Raw genomic sequence first — 14,713 nt, forward strand, 5'->3', positions numbered from 1 at the left:
AGCAAAGACGTTGCGCCTTGAACTACAGTCTACCACCTTCTATGCAGACAGCAAGGAGATGTCAAGCTACATCTACAAACAAAGCAGACATTTCTACGTTTATGTAGGCAATAGAATGAAGAGTGTTGAAACATCTTTGAGCCCTGAACAATGGCAACATGTGCCGACAGGCAACAACCAAGTGAAGTGGCTCAACCTTGCCACACAGTTAACAGAATTGACCTGGCTAGAAAGTCCTGAGTTCTTGGTCTGTTCAAATAGACAAACGGCTCAACGCGCCAACCTTCAACTTCAGGCATCCAGTAAACGTCAACCAATCCGCTTCAAACCCCTGACTAAGCGGAAGCACCTGAGATTAGGCATAGTTCTGATCATCTTGATCACTTGTCTTAGCATCCCAAGAATGAACTTTATAGGAGTCTGCAAGGACTTAAAGACTATTGAAGACATTTGCCATGACCCAGTGATTGACAAATGCCTGACGACCAAAAATTGCCTTCCCCATACACTGCGCATAGGCGAAGCGTGGGAGCACATGATTGGGGCACCCCGTGAAATCATGGACTCTATGTCGCTAAAGACACCCACACATGAAGTCCTCACTACCCTGATGACAACAGTAGCAGCCATCCTCAATGCTCCATCGGTGGTTCCAGATACCTCGGTTCCTGAGTATCCTGAGTCTTCTGCAGCTGCTGTTGTTCCTGATCCTTCAGTTCCAGCTGCTGTTGTTCCTGATCCTTCAGTTCCAGCTGTTGTTCCTGATCCTGCAATTCCAGCCGTTCCTGAGTATCCAGCTGTTCCTGAGTATCCAGCTGTTCCTGCGTTTCCAGATCCAGCTGTTCCTGTGTTTTCAGCTCCAGCTGTTCCTGAGTTTCCAAATGTTCCTGAGTTTCCAGATGTTCCTGAGTTTCCAGATGTTCCTGAGTATCCAGCTGTTCCTGTGTTTCCAGATCCAGCTGTTCCTGTGTTTCCAGATCCAGCTGTTCCTGTTTTTCCAGGTTCTTCAGTTCCTGAGTATCCTGTGAATCCAGTTCCCTTTGTTCCTGAGAAGCTTTGGGTTCCAGTTTTTCTGTTCCAGATTTGGTTCCAGTTTCCTTTACAGGAAGAAGACCTTGTCTCACTTGGAGACAAGAACGCATACCAGAACTATTGGCCCAAGGGACTTGCACACCGGGCCACGCTGACTTTCAGATCGTGAAGTCACATGAGTCAGGTCGTGACTCAAAGACACTTGTACCAGGCTGATCTCCGATTTGGCACCGTAGCTGATGAAGACTGAACCTGAAGATGAAACCTCAAATGATGTATTGTGTTTATGCATTGTTTGATGTAACACTTGCTTATTTTTTGCATAATTGTGCATGCTTTATATTTACCAATAGTTATGCATGTTTGATACCAAGTTTTTACCTATGTAGTCACAAATTAGTCAACACTGAGTACTGTATACTTTAATGCTATATCTTTATTTTTTTTCATATTCAGTTAGTAAGTAGTGGAAATATAAATTTCCAAGCGGGGAGTGTTCTGGATCATCACAGATCCATGTATCTTATATAACTCTATGTAACCATAACTCTATGTACCTTGTATAACTCTATGTATTCCTATGTAACAGGTCAGGGGGAGGGTTAGGGTCAGGGGTGGAGCTTCAAAAGGCATCCCTGGACACTAGCCTGGGATCAGTCCTTTGTTCTTTGACCATCACATGCAGCCACACGGCTGCAGACTCCACGATCACCCCACCATGTGACGCTTGGGAGAAGAGGGGAAAATCTAATGTCAATTTACCTGTGGGACAATCAGATTGCTGAAACCTATTTTGGAAGCACCTCTACTAACTGTAAGTTTTGTCTAGGATTCCCAGAATAAAGCAATAAACCTGTTTGTTCTTCTGAGTTATCTATCTGTTAAAGACTGGAATAGAAGCATGTTTCCTGTCCAGAAACAGAATAGAGGTCCTCTAGTCCAGCCCTCTGCCCATGCAGGAGACCCTATACCACTTCAGACAAATGGCTGTCCAGTCTCTTCTTAAAAGCCTCCAGTGATGAAGCGATCACAACTTCTGGAGGCAAGCAGTTCCACTGATTAATTGTTTTCACTGTTAGGAAATTGCTCCTTAAATCCAGATCTCTCCTTAATAAATTTCCATCTGTTGCTTCTCGTCCTGCCTTCAGGGGCTTTGGAGAATAGCTTGGCTCCCTCTTCTTTGAGGCAGCCCCTCAAACAACTTCTGTCAGCTATCATGTCACCCCTAGTCCTTCTTTTCCCTAGACCAGACAAACCCAATTTCTCAACCTTTCCTTATATGTTTTAGCCTCTGCCCCTCCCTAATCATCTTTGTTGCTCTTCTCTGTACTCTTGCTAGAGTCTCAACAACCTTTTTACATCGTGGTGACCAAAATTGGATGCAGTGTCCCAAGTGTGGCCTTACCAAGGCCTTGTAAAGTGGTATTAACACTTCACATGATCTTGATTCCCTCCCTCTGTTAAGGCAGCCTAGGACTCTTAGTGAGATTTGAGTCCGGTGGGGCTGACCCTCTAGTTCCCTCCTCTACTTTATGGGAGACAAAGTTGTCTGCTAGGTTCATCAGGAGCCTGTTTGATCTCCCACTAGGCACAAAAAAATGTGTCCCAGCTGATGTCAGGGTAGTCAAAGTCCCCCATGACTATTTTACTGTACTTCCTCCATGCCTTAGCTAACTGGCTAGTAAAAAGTTCCTCTGGTTGGCTGGCCTATAGTATAAACCTATGGCAGGGGTAGGCAACCTTGCCTCTTTTATGACTCGTGGACCTCAACTCCCAGAATTCCTGATCCAGCATGGCTCAGCTTGGAAACCTCTCCCTTTCCCCTCAGCATGGCTGGCTCAGCAATTCTGGGAGTTGAAGTCCACGAGTCATAAAAGAGCCAAGGTTGCCTACCCCTGGCCTATACCATTAGAATGAGTCCCAAAGAGGGAGGGGGAGGAAGGCGTTGGGTACCAAAATGGGACAGGACCCTCCAGTTGTGAAGCCTCAGGTGCTCCCAAATGGCTCCCCACATGTGCTTGGGGAGGACTGCTGACATTCTGGTCCTCAAAAGTAGACATGAGGGGAAGCAGAGCAAGGGGGCCTATGAGCAGGAGAGGGGTCCTGCCCCTTCCCCTCCCTGGATCTGCCCACCCTCCTCCCGAACCAGTTTTAACTTCGGACCTGAAGTAGCCAGGATGGTTGATCCATAAGCAGGGGAGGTGTCAATCAGGGGAGGGGAAGAGGAGAAGGGAGGACACTCCTGTGGGGGGGGGGAGAAAAAAAAGGAGGAGGAAGAGGAAGGAAGGAAGGAAGGAGGAATTCCAGGATTTTTCCTACAATGTTTATTCTTTTATAGCAAAGCGAAGGGAAGGGATTCGGATGAAGAGTAATGAAGATGAAGCTGCTGTGGATTTAGAGCTGGGAGAGATTTGGGTGTACGGACTGACAGGCAGGTCCAGAGTCCCAGGGGTCAGTCTAGATGGTCTCCACCGCCCCCTCACAAGAAAGAGAGGCCTTCAAAGGAAAGCAAGAGGGGTCTCAGCAGGAGAAGCTCCAGGCTGCCATTCTTCTCCTCCCCCCAATCTAAAATCTTGACCCTCCATTTTTCAGAGGTTGCGAAAAAGCCAGAAATTCATCAGTTACTGGAAAAAAAACCAACTTCCTTTCCCATCAGGAATCAGGAAGGACAGCAGGTTTAATTCATGAGTGCTGTAGAAAAAAAGAGACAGGGAAGAAAGTTAGAAAATAAAGTGAAACCTTCAGTGTAAATAACTTATTATTCCTCTCTTTCAACCCCCCCCCAGAAAGGCCCACATTTCAGGGGGCTGATTTATAGGTAGGAACAAAGTGAGGGAGTGTCCCCCCCTTTTTCAAAGTGGAAAAGGATGCAAAGGACCAGCAATTCATCTCCAGAGGCTTATGGAATTTTTCCCAATTGACTTAACTGGGGGGTTAATCAAGAAAGGAGGCTTCCCCCCCCAGATGTTTCATATTAACAAAGAAGATGGGGCCAGGATGGGGAGTGGTAACAAATCTGGGTGTTGCTTTGTCAGAAATTGTGTTAAATTTTCACAAGGAGACTTCCCTTCTCTTTTGCAATTTCCCAAAACCTAGAAACCTCCTGGGCCAGATTTTAGTGTTTTTGTGTATGTTTGGTTTTGATTGCACTGTTTTCAGGTCTCTGTAATGAAAAGCTGCCCAAAATTTCAAAAAATTGTGTTATCCACAGCAAGGAGGTATTGTTCAGGCACATTAAAAAAAAAAGGAACAATTAACGAATGTTAAAGAAACATCTATCACTTGAGGAGAAACTCACCTGCAGGAGGCTGGATGGGAATTGCTGAAAGGAGAAAAAGAGCCAATCAGGACCCTTCATGGGCTGGAGGACTCAGGGGGCCCCTCCCCATTGATAGCCCATAATAGGTTGCAGGATGCTCACTTATACAGTAGACTCTCAGAGAACAGAATTTCCCAAGCAAATTTCCCAGGGGAGCCTCCTTGCCATCTGCTAAGGTTGCTGAGAGGCCTCCCCTGGATGGTCCCCTCCCCACAATCTCTCATCCAGCCCCCCAGACTCACCTTTCTTGCTCTTCAGGTAGAGGGAGAGCCCCATGGTGAAGAAGATCACCCCGATCACGGCTGCCACGATCCCCATCCAGAGTTTGCTCTTGGCAGAGTTGGAGGAACGGGGCTCTGGGGAAGGAGAAGGAGCCTCCCCTGAGTAGGAAGATCAGGGCCAGCTTCCCCCCCCAGGAGGGTCCATCCCAGCTCCCCCCACAGGGAGGGTCTCTCCCCCCTTCTCAGGGCAGGATTGGGTCCCCAGAGCAGGAGGGAAGAGAGGGGGGCTCACCCCATTGGACGGTGATCGGGGCCTCCAGGCTGGCGTGCCCCACCTGGCAGGTGTAGATGTCCCCCCACTGGGGCTGGGTCTCCAGCATCACCTGGAGCTGGTAGGTCCAGTCTCCATTCTGGAGCTCCTCCCCGAAGGCCACGCCCTCCTCCTCCGGCCGCCCGTTCTTCAGCCACCGGACCTCGATCTCCACGGGGTAGAAGCCCCTGGCAGTGCAGAGGAGGATGGTGTTTGGGGAAGCGGGATCCAGCTTGGTGGGGGAGATGGAGACGGTGGGCTTGGCTGGAGGGGAGGAGGGACACGGGGGAGACATGGGGGGGGGTCAACGGGAGACCAAGTTGGTTAGTTCAAGCCAAGATCCCTTTTCACTCCTGAAAATATTATTTGTTTTAAGTCATTTCCAAAGCAAAGAGCCTTCACTGATTCTCTTTTCCAGACCTTTGGAAGTTCATTTTATATCCTAAAATCCCAAAGGCCCCAGAGGTGAAGGGAGCCCCTCCCCCATTCCTGGCCTTCTGGAAAGGGGTCAAAAGGGGGCTCTGGGGCTTTGCTTGGGGGGCACAGAGGAGGAGGCAGCCGTTGGGCCGGTCAGCCTCCTGAAGAAGCCCCCCCCCCCTTTTAATGCATTTTAATCACTGGATTTTAATCATTCCTGCCTTTTAAATGTTAATTTGTATAGACTATTTTGGTGGTTTTGTATTTTATGTGTATACCGTGCAAAGTCCCTCTGTGTGTGAGAGAGAGGGTTTTAAAAGTTGATAAGTAAATCAATAAAGAAATATTGATTTATTAATATAAAATATTATATTGAAATATACAGTATATAGATTATATTGAAATATATTTATATACTGGGCAAGAGAGAGACCTTGCTGGATTTCCCCCCCCCCCCAGAAAAATGTAATATTTGGTATAATATTCTGGAAAGAAGTTTTTCTGGGCAGAGGAAACTTGGGACCTTGGGAAGAGAAGGAAGATGGTGGGACCGATGGGAAGGAGAGGCATCTATTTCTTCCCTTTTGCCTGTTTCATTGTCATTGTAGAATTTCAATCTTTTTAAAGGTAATTTATTTTTTAACCTTAGTTGTTATACACTTTTATTTAGGGGTGATGTTATATTGTACGCCATCCAGATCCCCGCTTTGAGGAAGGGAGGGGGCGGTTTAGGAGTATCAATAAATATCAATAAATACCAATGAGTAAATTTCATAGATCTGAGAGCGGAGAATAGATAAGATAAGATAAGATAAGATAAGATATAAGATAAGATATAAGATAAGATATAAGATAAGATATAAGATATAGTTTGATTGTGTTTCAGTGGGGTTTTTTGTATGGGTGTGTTTTTAGAACNGGGGGGGGGGGGGAGAAAAAAAAGGAGGAGGAAGAGGAAGGAAGGAAGGAAGGAGGAATTCCAGGATTTTTCCTACAATGTTTATTCTTTTATAGCAAAGCGAAGGGAAGGGATTCGGACGAAGAGTAATGAAGATGAAGCTGCTGTGGATTTAGAGCTGGGAGAGATTTGGGTGTACGGACTGACAGGCAGGTCCAGAGTCCCAGGGGTCAGTCTAGATGGTCTCCACCGCCCCCTCACAAGAAAGAGAGGCCTTCAAAGGAAAGCCAGAGGTGTCTCAGCAGGAGAAGCTCCAGGCTGCCATTCTTCTCCTCCCCCCAATCTAAAATCTTGACCCTCCATTTTTCAGAGGTTGCGAAAAAGCCAGAAATTCATCAGTTACTGAAAAAAAACAACTTCCTTTCCCATCAGGAATCAGGAAGGACAGCAGGTTTAATTCATGAGTGCTGTAGAAAAAAAGAGACGGGGAAGAAAGTTAGAAAATAAAGTGAAACCTTCAGTGTAAATAACTTATTATTCCTCTCTTTCAACCCCCCCCAGACAGGCCCACATTTCAGGGGGCTGATTTATAGGTAGGAACAAAGTGAGAGAGTGTCCCCCCCCCTTTTTCAAAGTGGAAAAGGATGCAAAGGACCAGCAATTCATCTCCAGAGGCTTATGGAATTTTTCCCAATTGACTTAACTGGGGGGTTAATCAAGAAAGGAGGCTCCCCCCCCCCGACGTTTCATATTAACAAAGAAGATGGGGCCAGGATGGGGAGTGGTAACAAATCTGGGTGTTGCTTTGTCAGAAATTGTGTTAAATTTTCACAAGGAGATTTCCCTTCTCTTTTGCAATTTCCCAAAACCTGGAAACCTCCTGGGCCAGATTTTAGTGTTTTTGTGTGTGTTTGGTTTTGATTGCACTGTTTTCAGGTCTCTGTAATGAAAAGCTTCCCAAAATTTCAAAAAATTGTGTTATCCACAGCAAGGAGGTATTGTTCAGGCACATTAAAAAAAAAAGGAACAATTAACGAATGTTAAAGAAACATCTATCACTTGAGGAGAAACTCACCTGCAGGAGGCTGGATGGGAATTGCTGAAAGGAGAAAAAGAGTCAATGAGGACCCTTCATGGGCTGGAGGACTCAGAATGTCCCCCTACCCATTGACAGCCCATAATAGGTTGCAGGATGCTCACTTATACAGTAGACTCTCAAAGAACAGAATTTCCCAAGCAAATCTCCAAGGGGAGCCTCCTTGCCATCTGTTAAGCTTGCTGAGAGGCCTCCCCTGGATGGTCCCCTCCCCACAATCTCTTATCCAGCCCCCCAGACTCACCTGTTTTGCTCCTCAGGTAGAGGGAGAGCCCCATGGTGAAGAAGATCACCCCGATCACAGCTGCAACAATCCCCGTCCAGAGTTTGCTCTTGGCAGAGTTGGAGGAACGGGGCTCTGGAGAAGGAGAAGGAGACCCCCTGAGCAGGAGCATCAAGGCCAGCTTTCCCCCCCCCAGGAGGGTCAATCCCAGCTCCCCCCACAGGGAGGGTCTCTCCCCGCTTCTCAGGGCAGGATGGGGTCCCCAGACCAGTAGGGAAGGGAGGGGGGCTCACCCCATTGGACGGTGATGGGGGCCTCCAGGCTGGCATGCTCCACCTGGCAGGTGTAGATGTCCCCCCGCTGGGGCTGGGTCTCCAGCATCACCTGGAGCTGGTAGGTCCAGTCTCCATTCTGGAGCTCCTCCCCGAAGGCCACGCCCTCCTCTTCCGGCCGCCCGTTCTTCAGCCACTGGACCTCGATCTCCACAGGGTAGAAGACCCTCACGGTGCAGAGGAGGATGGTGTTGGGGGAAGCGGGGTCCAGCTTGGTGGAGGAGATGGAGACGGTGGGCTTGGCTGGAGGGGAGGAAGGGGAGGAGGGACGGGAGAGACGTAACTGATAAATATTTCTATAGCAGTAAAAGTGGAATTTCCAATCAAATAAAATTATAGTTGAAAAGTGGGGAGGGAGGGAACAGGATGCATGGAGAGGGAAGGTGGGATTGCCTCTTAATTCAATGACCACCTTCGGTGTGATGCTCCCCCAGGAGGGCTCCAGCTCAACTGGCAAAGTCAGGAATCTGAGCTTGCCTTCTGGACTGTTGGCTGTTCTTGCCAGTTTGGTGTCCTCTGCAAATTTGATGAATTTCCCCTTCTATTCCCTCATCTGAGTCATTGATGAAGATATTGGAGAGTTTACTGGGCCTAAGGCCGAACCTTGTAGTACCTCACTGCTTACTTCCCTCCATGTGGATGTAGTACCTTTGAGGACTACTCGCTGAGTACGGTTTGTCAATCTTGTTAGAGCATGCACACTCTTATTGTGTTGAGATAACGCAGGAGTAAACACAGTAAAGAGTAGTCTATATTAAATGGTGGTTTATCTTACACTATCTACAATATCATACACCAGGAACAATATACATACACGTGTTAATACAGCAGATCGAACACACAGCAGTTACAGCAGGAAATGGAAGAGAGAGCACACATCTGCGGAGCCTTCCCTTTTATACAAAGCTCTTAAAGAGACACAGACCCTGCTTGCTCTTAAAAAGACACAGACCCTGCTGAGTCATTCTTATCGTTACATCTTATATTACATCCACTGGCTTAGCTTTTAAATCATTACATTGACAAGCCAACTACAAATCCATCTGGTAGTGATGTTGTCTATCCCACCTTTTTCCAGCTCTGTCGCATGCCTGGCTGAAGTCTAATTATACAATGTCCACAGCATTTTGCGGTCTACCAGTTTAGTCACTTTGTCACAGAATGAAATAAGATTTGTTTGGCACAATCTACTTTTAACAAACCTCTGCTGGCTTTTAGTTATTACTTTACTCGTTTCTAGATGTTTGCAGGAATATTATGGGAAGAGAAAGATTTGGTCCATCTGAGAAATTAGAATAAACCAGTCAATCTTTATCTGGAAGAATCTGAATGGATTAAATGAAATGGGGGTCTCGGAATCCCCCTTCCCCAGAGCCCCTCCCTCCCGGACTCACCTCTCCGGCCCACCATCTGGGCCCCCTTGGCCTCCTCGTAGTTCTGTCGGCAGCGCCCCACCTGGGCCTTCATGAGCTGCAGGAAGTTCTGATCTCGGTTGAACTTGCGGGCCTCGGGTTGCCCCAATGCCACAATGGCTACGAACTCCCCACGATCACTGTCGAAGTGGAGGATCTCCTGTCGGTCGTAGATGTCCCTGTACAGGTATCGCACCTGCTGCGTTCCATTGGAGAAGTGGCAGTCGGCCTTCCCCTGGAGCAGGAAATGGGCTACAGAGAGAAGGAGGAAGGCCATCAGGAGGGACTCCAGAGCCCATCGTTCCCAGTCATGCTTGTAACAGGAAGGGTGGGTATCCTGCCACAAGACACAGCCTCCTGGTGGACAGATAGGGAAGGTCCCAGTGGGATTCCACCTTGGTGGGGGTCTGGAGAGGGCAGGAAAATGAGGGAAGGGAGGAGCTTCCTTTTTTAAAAAGAATTTTATTGATTTTTTCCCCATACATTCAATAGCATTTATTGATAATATAAAACCCACTCTGGTAAACCAAAACCTCCATTTTCCTTGGCATCTTGTAGCATTTTCATCTTAATTCTAGCTTTCTTTCCTTGCCAAATAAATTTCAAAATTAATGAGTTTAAATCTTCAAAGAATTTTTTCTCAAGTTTTATAGATATTGGTTGGAATAGAAATAAAATTTTAGGTAATATATTCATTTTCACTGTAGCAATTCTTCCTAGTATTGACAATTGCAAGTTTTTTCCATTTTTACAAATCCACTCTTATTTGATTCAATAGTTTTGTATAGTTATCTTCTTTTATTGTTGAACATCTTGCTGTTAAGTATATTCCCAGGTATTTAACCTTTTTAACTATTTGTAGTTCTATTTTTTCTGACATTTGTCTTTTTTTTGTTTGTCTGAAAGATTTTTAACTATTACTTTAGTTTTTTCTGTTTATTTTCAGTCCTGCTATTTCTCCATACTGTTCTATCTTTCCCAGTAGTTTAGAAATCATCTCTAAGGGTTCTTCTAAAATAAATACCAAATCATCTGCAAATGCTTGTAATTTGCATGTTTCACCTTTTATTTCTAGTCCTTTAATTTCTGTATCTTGTCTAATATTTCTATTTAGAACTTCCAAAGTTAAGTAACAATGGAGATAATGGACATACTTGCCCTGTACATTTTCTTATCTCAAAGTTGTCTGTATAATCTCCGTTCACAATCACTTTCACTGTTTGTTTATTGAATATTGTTTTAATCATATTTATAAAGTTTTGTCCAAAGTCCATTATTTTTAATTGCTGGATCATAAATTGCCAGGAAACATTATCAAATGCCTTTTGGGCATCTAGAAATATTAGTGCCAATTGTTTCCCTGGATGTAATTCATAATATTCCAATACATCCATTATCACTCTTAAATTATTTTTAATTTGTCTCTTTGGTAAAAAAAAATCCCATTTTGGTCTGAATGTATAAATTCAGTTAAAAATCTTTTCAGTCTCTGCTACTATTGAAGTAAAAATTTTATAATCCACATTTAATAACGATATCAGTCTGTAAATTTTTATCTGTGTCAAGTCGGAATCTTCTTTTGGTACTAAGGTAATATTTGCTTCTGTCCATGTATTTGGGAGTTTAGCCTCCAACAATTGTTCATTGCACACATCTTTCAATAGTTCACTTAATATATCTTGTAAAGATTTATATAGCTCCGCCGGTAGTCCATCTGGCCCCGGTGTTTTTTCTCTCTCTCTTTTTGTTTTTTTATGGCCTCTGTTATTTCCATTATTGTTATTTTTTCCTCTAACATAGTCTTAAAAGTTTCTGAAATTTTTGGAAGATTATTTTCTTCCAGATATTGAATCATTATCTCCCTTGGGATTTCTTCTATATCATTTAGTTTCTTATAGTATTCTTTAATTATCTTTTTTATTTCATTTTTAAATTGTAGGCAACCTTTTTCATCTACTAAATTATTTATCAGTTTCTTCTCCTTTTGTTTTTTTAAGTTTGTAAGCTAACCATCTTCCTGGTTTGTTTGCATTTTCAAAAAAGGTTGGTTTTGCTCTTTTTATTTGCTGTGCCAATTTTTCTGAATCCAACAAATTTATGTTTTATTTTTTCCATTTCTCTTTTCAGAATCTTCTTTTGAGGATTCATTTGCAGTTCTCATTCTAATTTTTCAAATTCTTCCCTTAATAATATGTATTGTTGTCTTTTCTGTTTATTTTTTTCCGCCATGTATGTTATAGCTATATCTCTAAAATATGCTTTGGCTGTATCCCATACATTTTGTAATGTTGCATCTTCTTTTTTGTTTTCTTTAAAGAAAAACTCATTTTTTTTTGTTGCTAGTTCTATAAATTCTCTTTCTTTTAATATGTTGTTGTTGTTAATTGCGACGTCATGTCCGACCCATCGTGACCCCATGGACAACGTTCCTCCAGGTCTTCCTGTCCTCTACCATCTTCTGGAGTCCATTTAACCTCACACCTACTGCTTCAGTGACTCCATCCAGCCACCTCCTTCTCTGTCGTCCCCTTCTTCTCTTGCCCTCCATCTTTCCCAGCATTAGGCCCTTCTCCAGTGAGTCCTGCCTTCTCATTAGGTAGCCAAAGTATTTGAATTTCAACTTCAGGATCTGGCCTTCTAAAAAACAGTCGGGGTTGATCTCCTCTAGGACTGACCGGTTTGAACACCTTGCAGTCCAAGGGACTCGCAGGAGTCTTCTCCAGCACCAGAGTTCAAAGGCCTCCATTCTTTTGCATTCAGCCTTTCTTGTGGTCCAACTTTCACAGCCATACATTGCAACTGGGAAAACCATGGCCTTGACTATACGCACTTTTGTTGGCAGGGTGACGTCTCTGCTTTTTAGTATGCTGTCTAGATTTGCCATAGCTTTCCTCCCCAGGAGCAAGCATCTTTTAATTTCTTGGCTGCAGTCCCCATCTGAGGTGATCTTGGAGCCCAGGAAAATAAAATCTGTCACTACCTCCATTTCTTCCCCATCTCTTTGCCAGGAATTGAGAGGGCCGGATGCCATGTCTATATTTATATTTAATATAGATTGATTCAAAGTCCATCTTAATTTTTTGGGTACTCCTCTCCATGTCATTTTTAAGAGGTTGTGGTCTGTCCATGTACCTGGTTCTATCTCAATCTCCTGCATACTTGTCCTCAATTCAGATGTCATCCAAATCATGCCAATTCTGGACCAGGATTTTGATTGTTTGAATAAAATGTATATTGTAATTTTCCTGGATTAGTTTCCCTCCAGACATCTTGTACTCCAATTTCTTCTATCATATTACAAGAAGTTTTAAGTAATCTTTTTTCCCCCAATTTTTCCTCTTTTGCTACTTTTGTAGTCTAATGTCCCATCCATTATTGCATTGAAATTTCCTACTAAGCAAATATTTTGATACTCCATTTCTGTTATTTTTCTATGGAGATTTTGATAAAATTCTTCCTGTTTATTATTTGATATCGCACCCGCCGTGTCCCGTTGAGGAAGTGACAGTCGGACTTTGCCTGGTACAGGAAATGGGCTGCCGGGAGGAGGAGGAGAAAAAGTGTGAGGAGGGACTCCAGGGCCCATGGTTCTGCTTCTCAGAGGAGGGGAGGGAAACCTGCTGTGAGAGACTGCTGGAAGGCGCCCCCTGGAGGAGGGATGGGGAACCGTCGGTCCCAGAGAGATTCCCCCTTGGTGGGGGTCAGGAGAGGGGAGGAAAATGAGGGAGGGGAGGGGCTTCCCGAGGGACCTCCTCCTTCTCCCCAGGGTGGAAAAAGGCAGTCAGAAGTTCAGCTGGTCCAGCACTCGGCCTAACTGTCTGCAAGGAATGTTGGTTCGTGGTGGGGCCTCTTTGTCCCCCCAAACGGGCAGGAAATATGGGGGGAGGGAAGAGACCCCCCCCTCTGGGCTGGAAGGAAAATAATATCCGTACTTCCCTCTTCCTCTTCCTTTTGGGGCATAAGGGGCAAGGGTCACACTAAGGATACCTACACCTATGCTCCTGGGCTCTCCCTACCCTTCAAGCCCCCCCTCCCCTTTTCCTCTTCCCCCCTCGCCCCCATCTTCAGCCCCACAAGTTGCCTTTGGATGATTTTCGAGGCCTCTTTCCTGTCCCCTTCCCCAAAAGACCCCCCTGCAGCCCCCCAAGGCCATCTCAAAGGGAGGGGCCCAGCCCCTTTCACTAAAGGGGGAGTTTGGAGGAGCAACTCAGACACCCCCCCCCAATATCCCTCCCAATAGAAGCGGAGAAGGCGAGGGAGGGGAAGATTTTCAGTCTTGAGGGCTGCAACTTCAGGGGAGCGTTTCATGCCAGGACTGGAGGGGGTGTGTGGTCTTCCTTTTCTGACCCCCCCCCCATAACTCTTTTCCAAAAGGCAGCTGGACTTTCCTGGGTTTTCCCTTGAAGACATTTCGCTTCTCATTCCAGAAGCTTCTTCAGTTCTGACCGAAGGGTGGAGGGTGGAAGGACGGACATTCCTTGCGGTCATTTTGTCATTTTGAAAGTCGGTCACTGGTTCTCTCAGGGGCCTTGAGGAGCCCCAGGGGTTTATCTGGGCCCTCAGGGTCCCCTGAATTGGGGGGGCAAAGGGGTGGGGAGCCTTCCTGGGGCTGCTGAAAGGACCCTGTTGGAGGCAGGAGATGGGGGGGTCCTTTCCCTACCCCCTTGTTGAGGGAGGGCTGTTCAATTTTGAACTAGATGGCTAGGGGATCTGTGGATCCTGGGGAGAAGGGAACCCCCAGATTCCCTAGTTATCCCCCAAATTTTCTTTCCCATCAACTTCACTCCTACTAGCTGCCTTTGTGTGATTTGGGGGTTCAGCCCTCTTTCCTGTCCCCCTGGAGCCCCCCAAGAGGCATCTCAAAGGGAAGGTGTCCAGCCCCCCCCACAAAAGGGATAGTTTTGGGGAGCGATTCAGACCCCCCCATATCCTTTTCCCTCAGTTCACCCCTCCCCTCCAGGTCCCGATTCAGCAATGGGGGAATATGGGGTGGGGGGTTCTGGGTCTCCTCCCCAAATTCAGAGTCTCCCCCAAGAAGGAATCCAAGCTCAACTCTTCCCTCCCCTTAAAAAAAATGGAGAGTCAGAAGAAAAACTGAGGTTGCAAAAACACTTTTTGGTGGCCTTTGTGGATTCCGGTGTGAAAATGCCTCAGTTTCCCTCTTTCACTTTCACTTTCCGACTCCTTCTTCTTTCAGTGTAAGAAACTTCGGGGCTCAGGCGCTAATCCGGGGTGCACAAGCCAGCCAGCCACGGGGGGGGGGACGAGAGAGGGGGTCCAGCTGCCTCTTATCCCTCCTCGGCTGCCTTCTCGCGACCCCCGGCCACCTTGGCCGCAACCAGGAAAGGGGGGGCTCCCTCTTTGTTCTGTGGGGGGCAAATGCTGCGAGGGAGGGGGCGGAGACCACGCGGAGATCGAGGCTCCTGCAGGCTTCCGTCTCTCTTGCCCTCCAC

General features: G+C 46.0%; 2 protein-coding genes across 2 annotated transcripts in view; both read right to left on the reverse strand.

The window, feature by feature from the left end:
• Positions 1-4,588: 4,588 nt before the first annotated feature.
• LOC107298835 (DLA class II histocompatibility antigen, DR-1 beta chain-like) lies at positions 4,589-5,138 on the reverse strand (the record flags this gene model as incomplete). The annotated part of the gene is made up of 2 exons (XM_029286627.1): positions 4,589-4,707; positions 4,865-5,138. Coding segments are annotated over 2 exons (393 nt in total), but the record flags the coding sequence as incomplete, so codon positions are not given.
• A 1,248-nt stretch (positions 5,139-6,386) lies between these two features.
• The window catches only part of LOC107298836 (H-2 class II histocompatibility antigen, E-S beta chain-like), a 10,222-nt gene continuing 1,895 nt past the window's right edge, over positions 6,387-14,713 (reverse strand). Inside the window, exons 2-6 of the mRNA XM_029286628.1 lie at positions 9,224-9,512; positions 7,810-8,144; positions 7,538-7,651; positions 7,273-7,296; positions 6,387-6,664 (exon numbers count right to left, since the gene is read on the reverse strand). Coding sequence (XP_029142461.1) covers positions 6,651-6,664; positions 7,273-7,296; positions 7,538-7,651; positions 7,810-8,144; positions 9,224-9,512 — 776 coding nt within the window. The 3' untranslated portion in view covers positions 6,387-6,650. The remainder of the gene's footprint in view (positions 6,665-7,272; positions 7,297-7,537; positions 7,652-7,809; positions 8,145-9,223; positions 9,513-14,713) is intronic.

This window comes from Protobothrops mucrosquamatus, unplaced genomic scaffold (genome assembly GCF_001527695.2).
Source record: "Protobothrops mucrosquamatus isolate PMUCROS unplaced genomic scaffold, P.Mucros_1.0 scaffold4318, whole genome shotgun sequence".
In the NCBI taxonomy this organism is placed as follows: Eukaryota; Metazoa; Chordata; class Lepidosauria; order Squamata; family Viperidae; genus Protobothrops; species Protobothrops mucrosquamatus.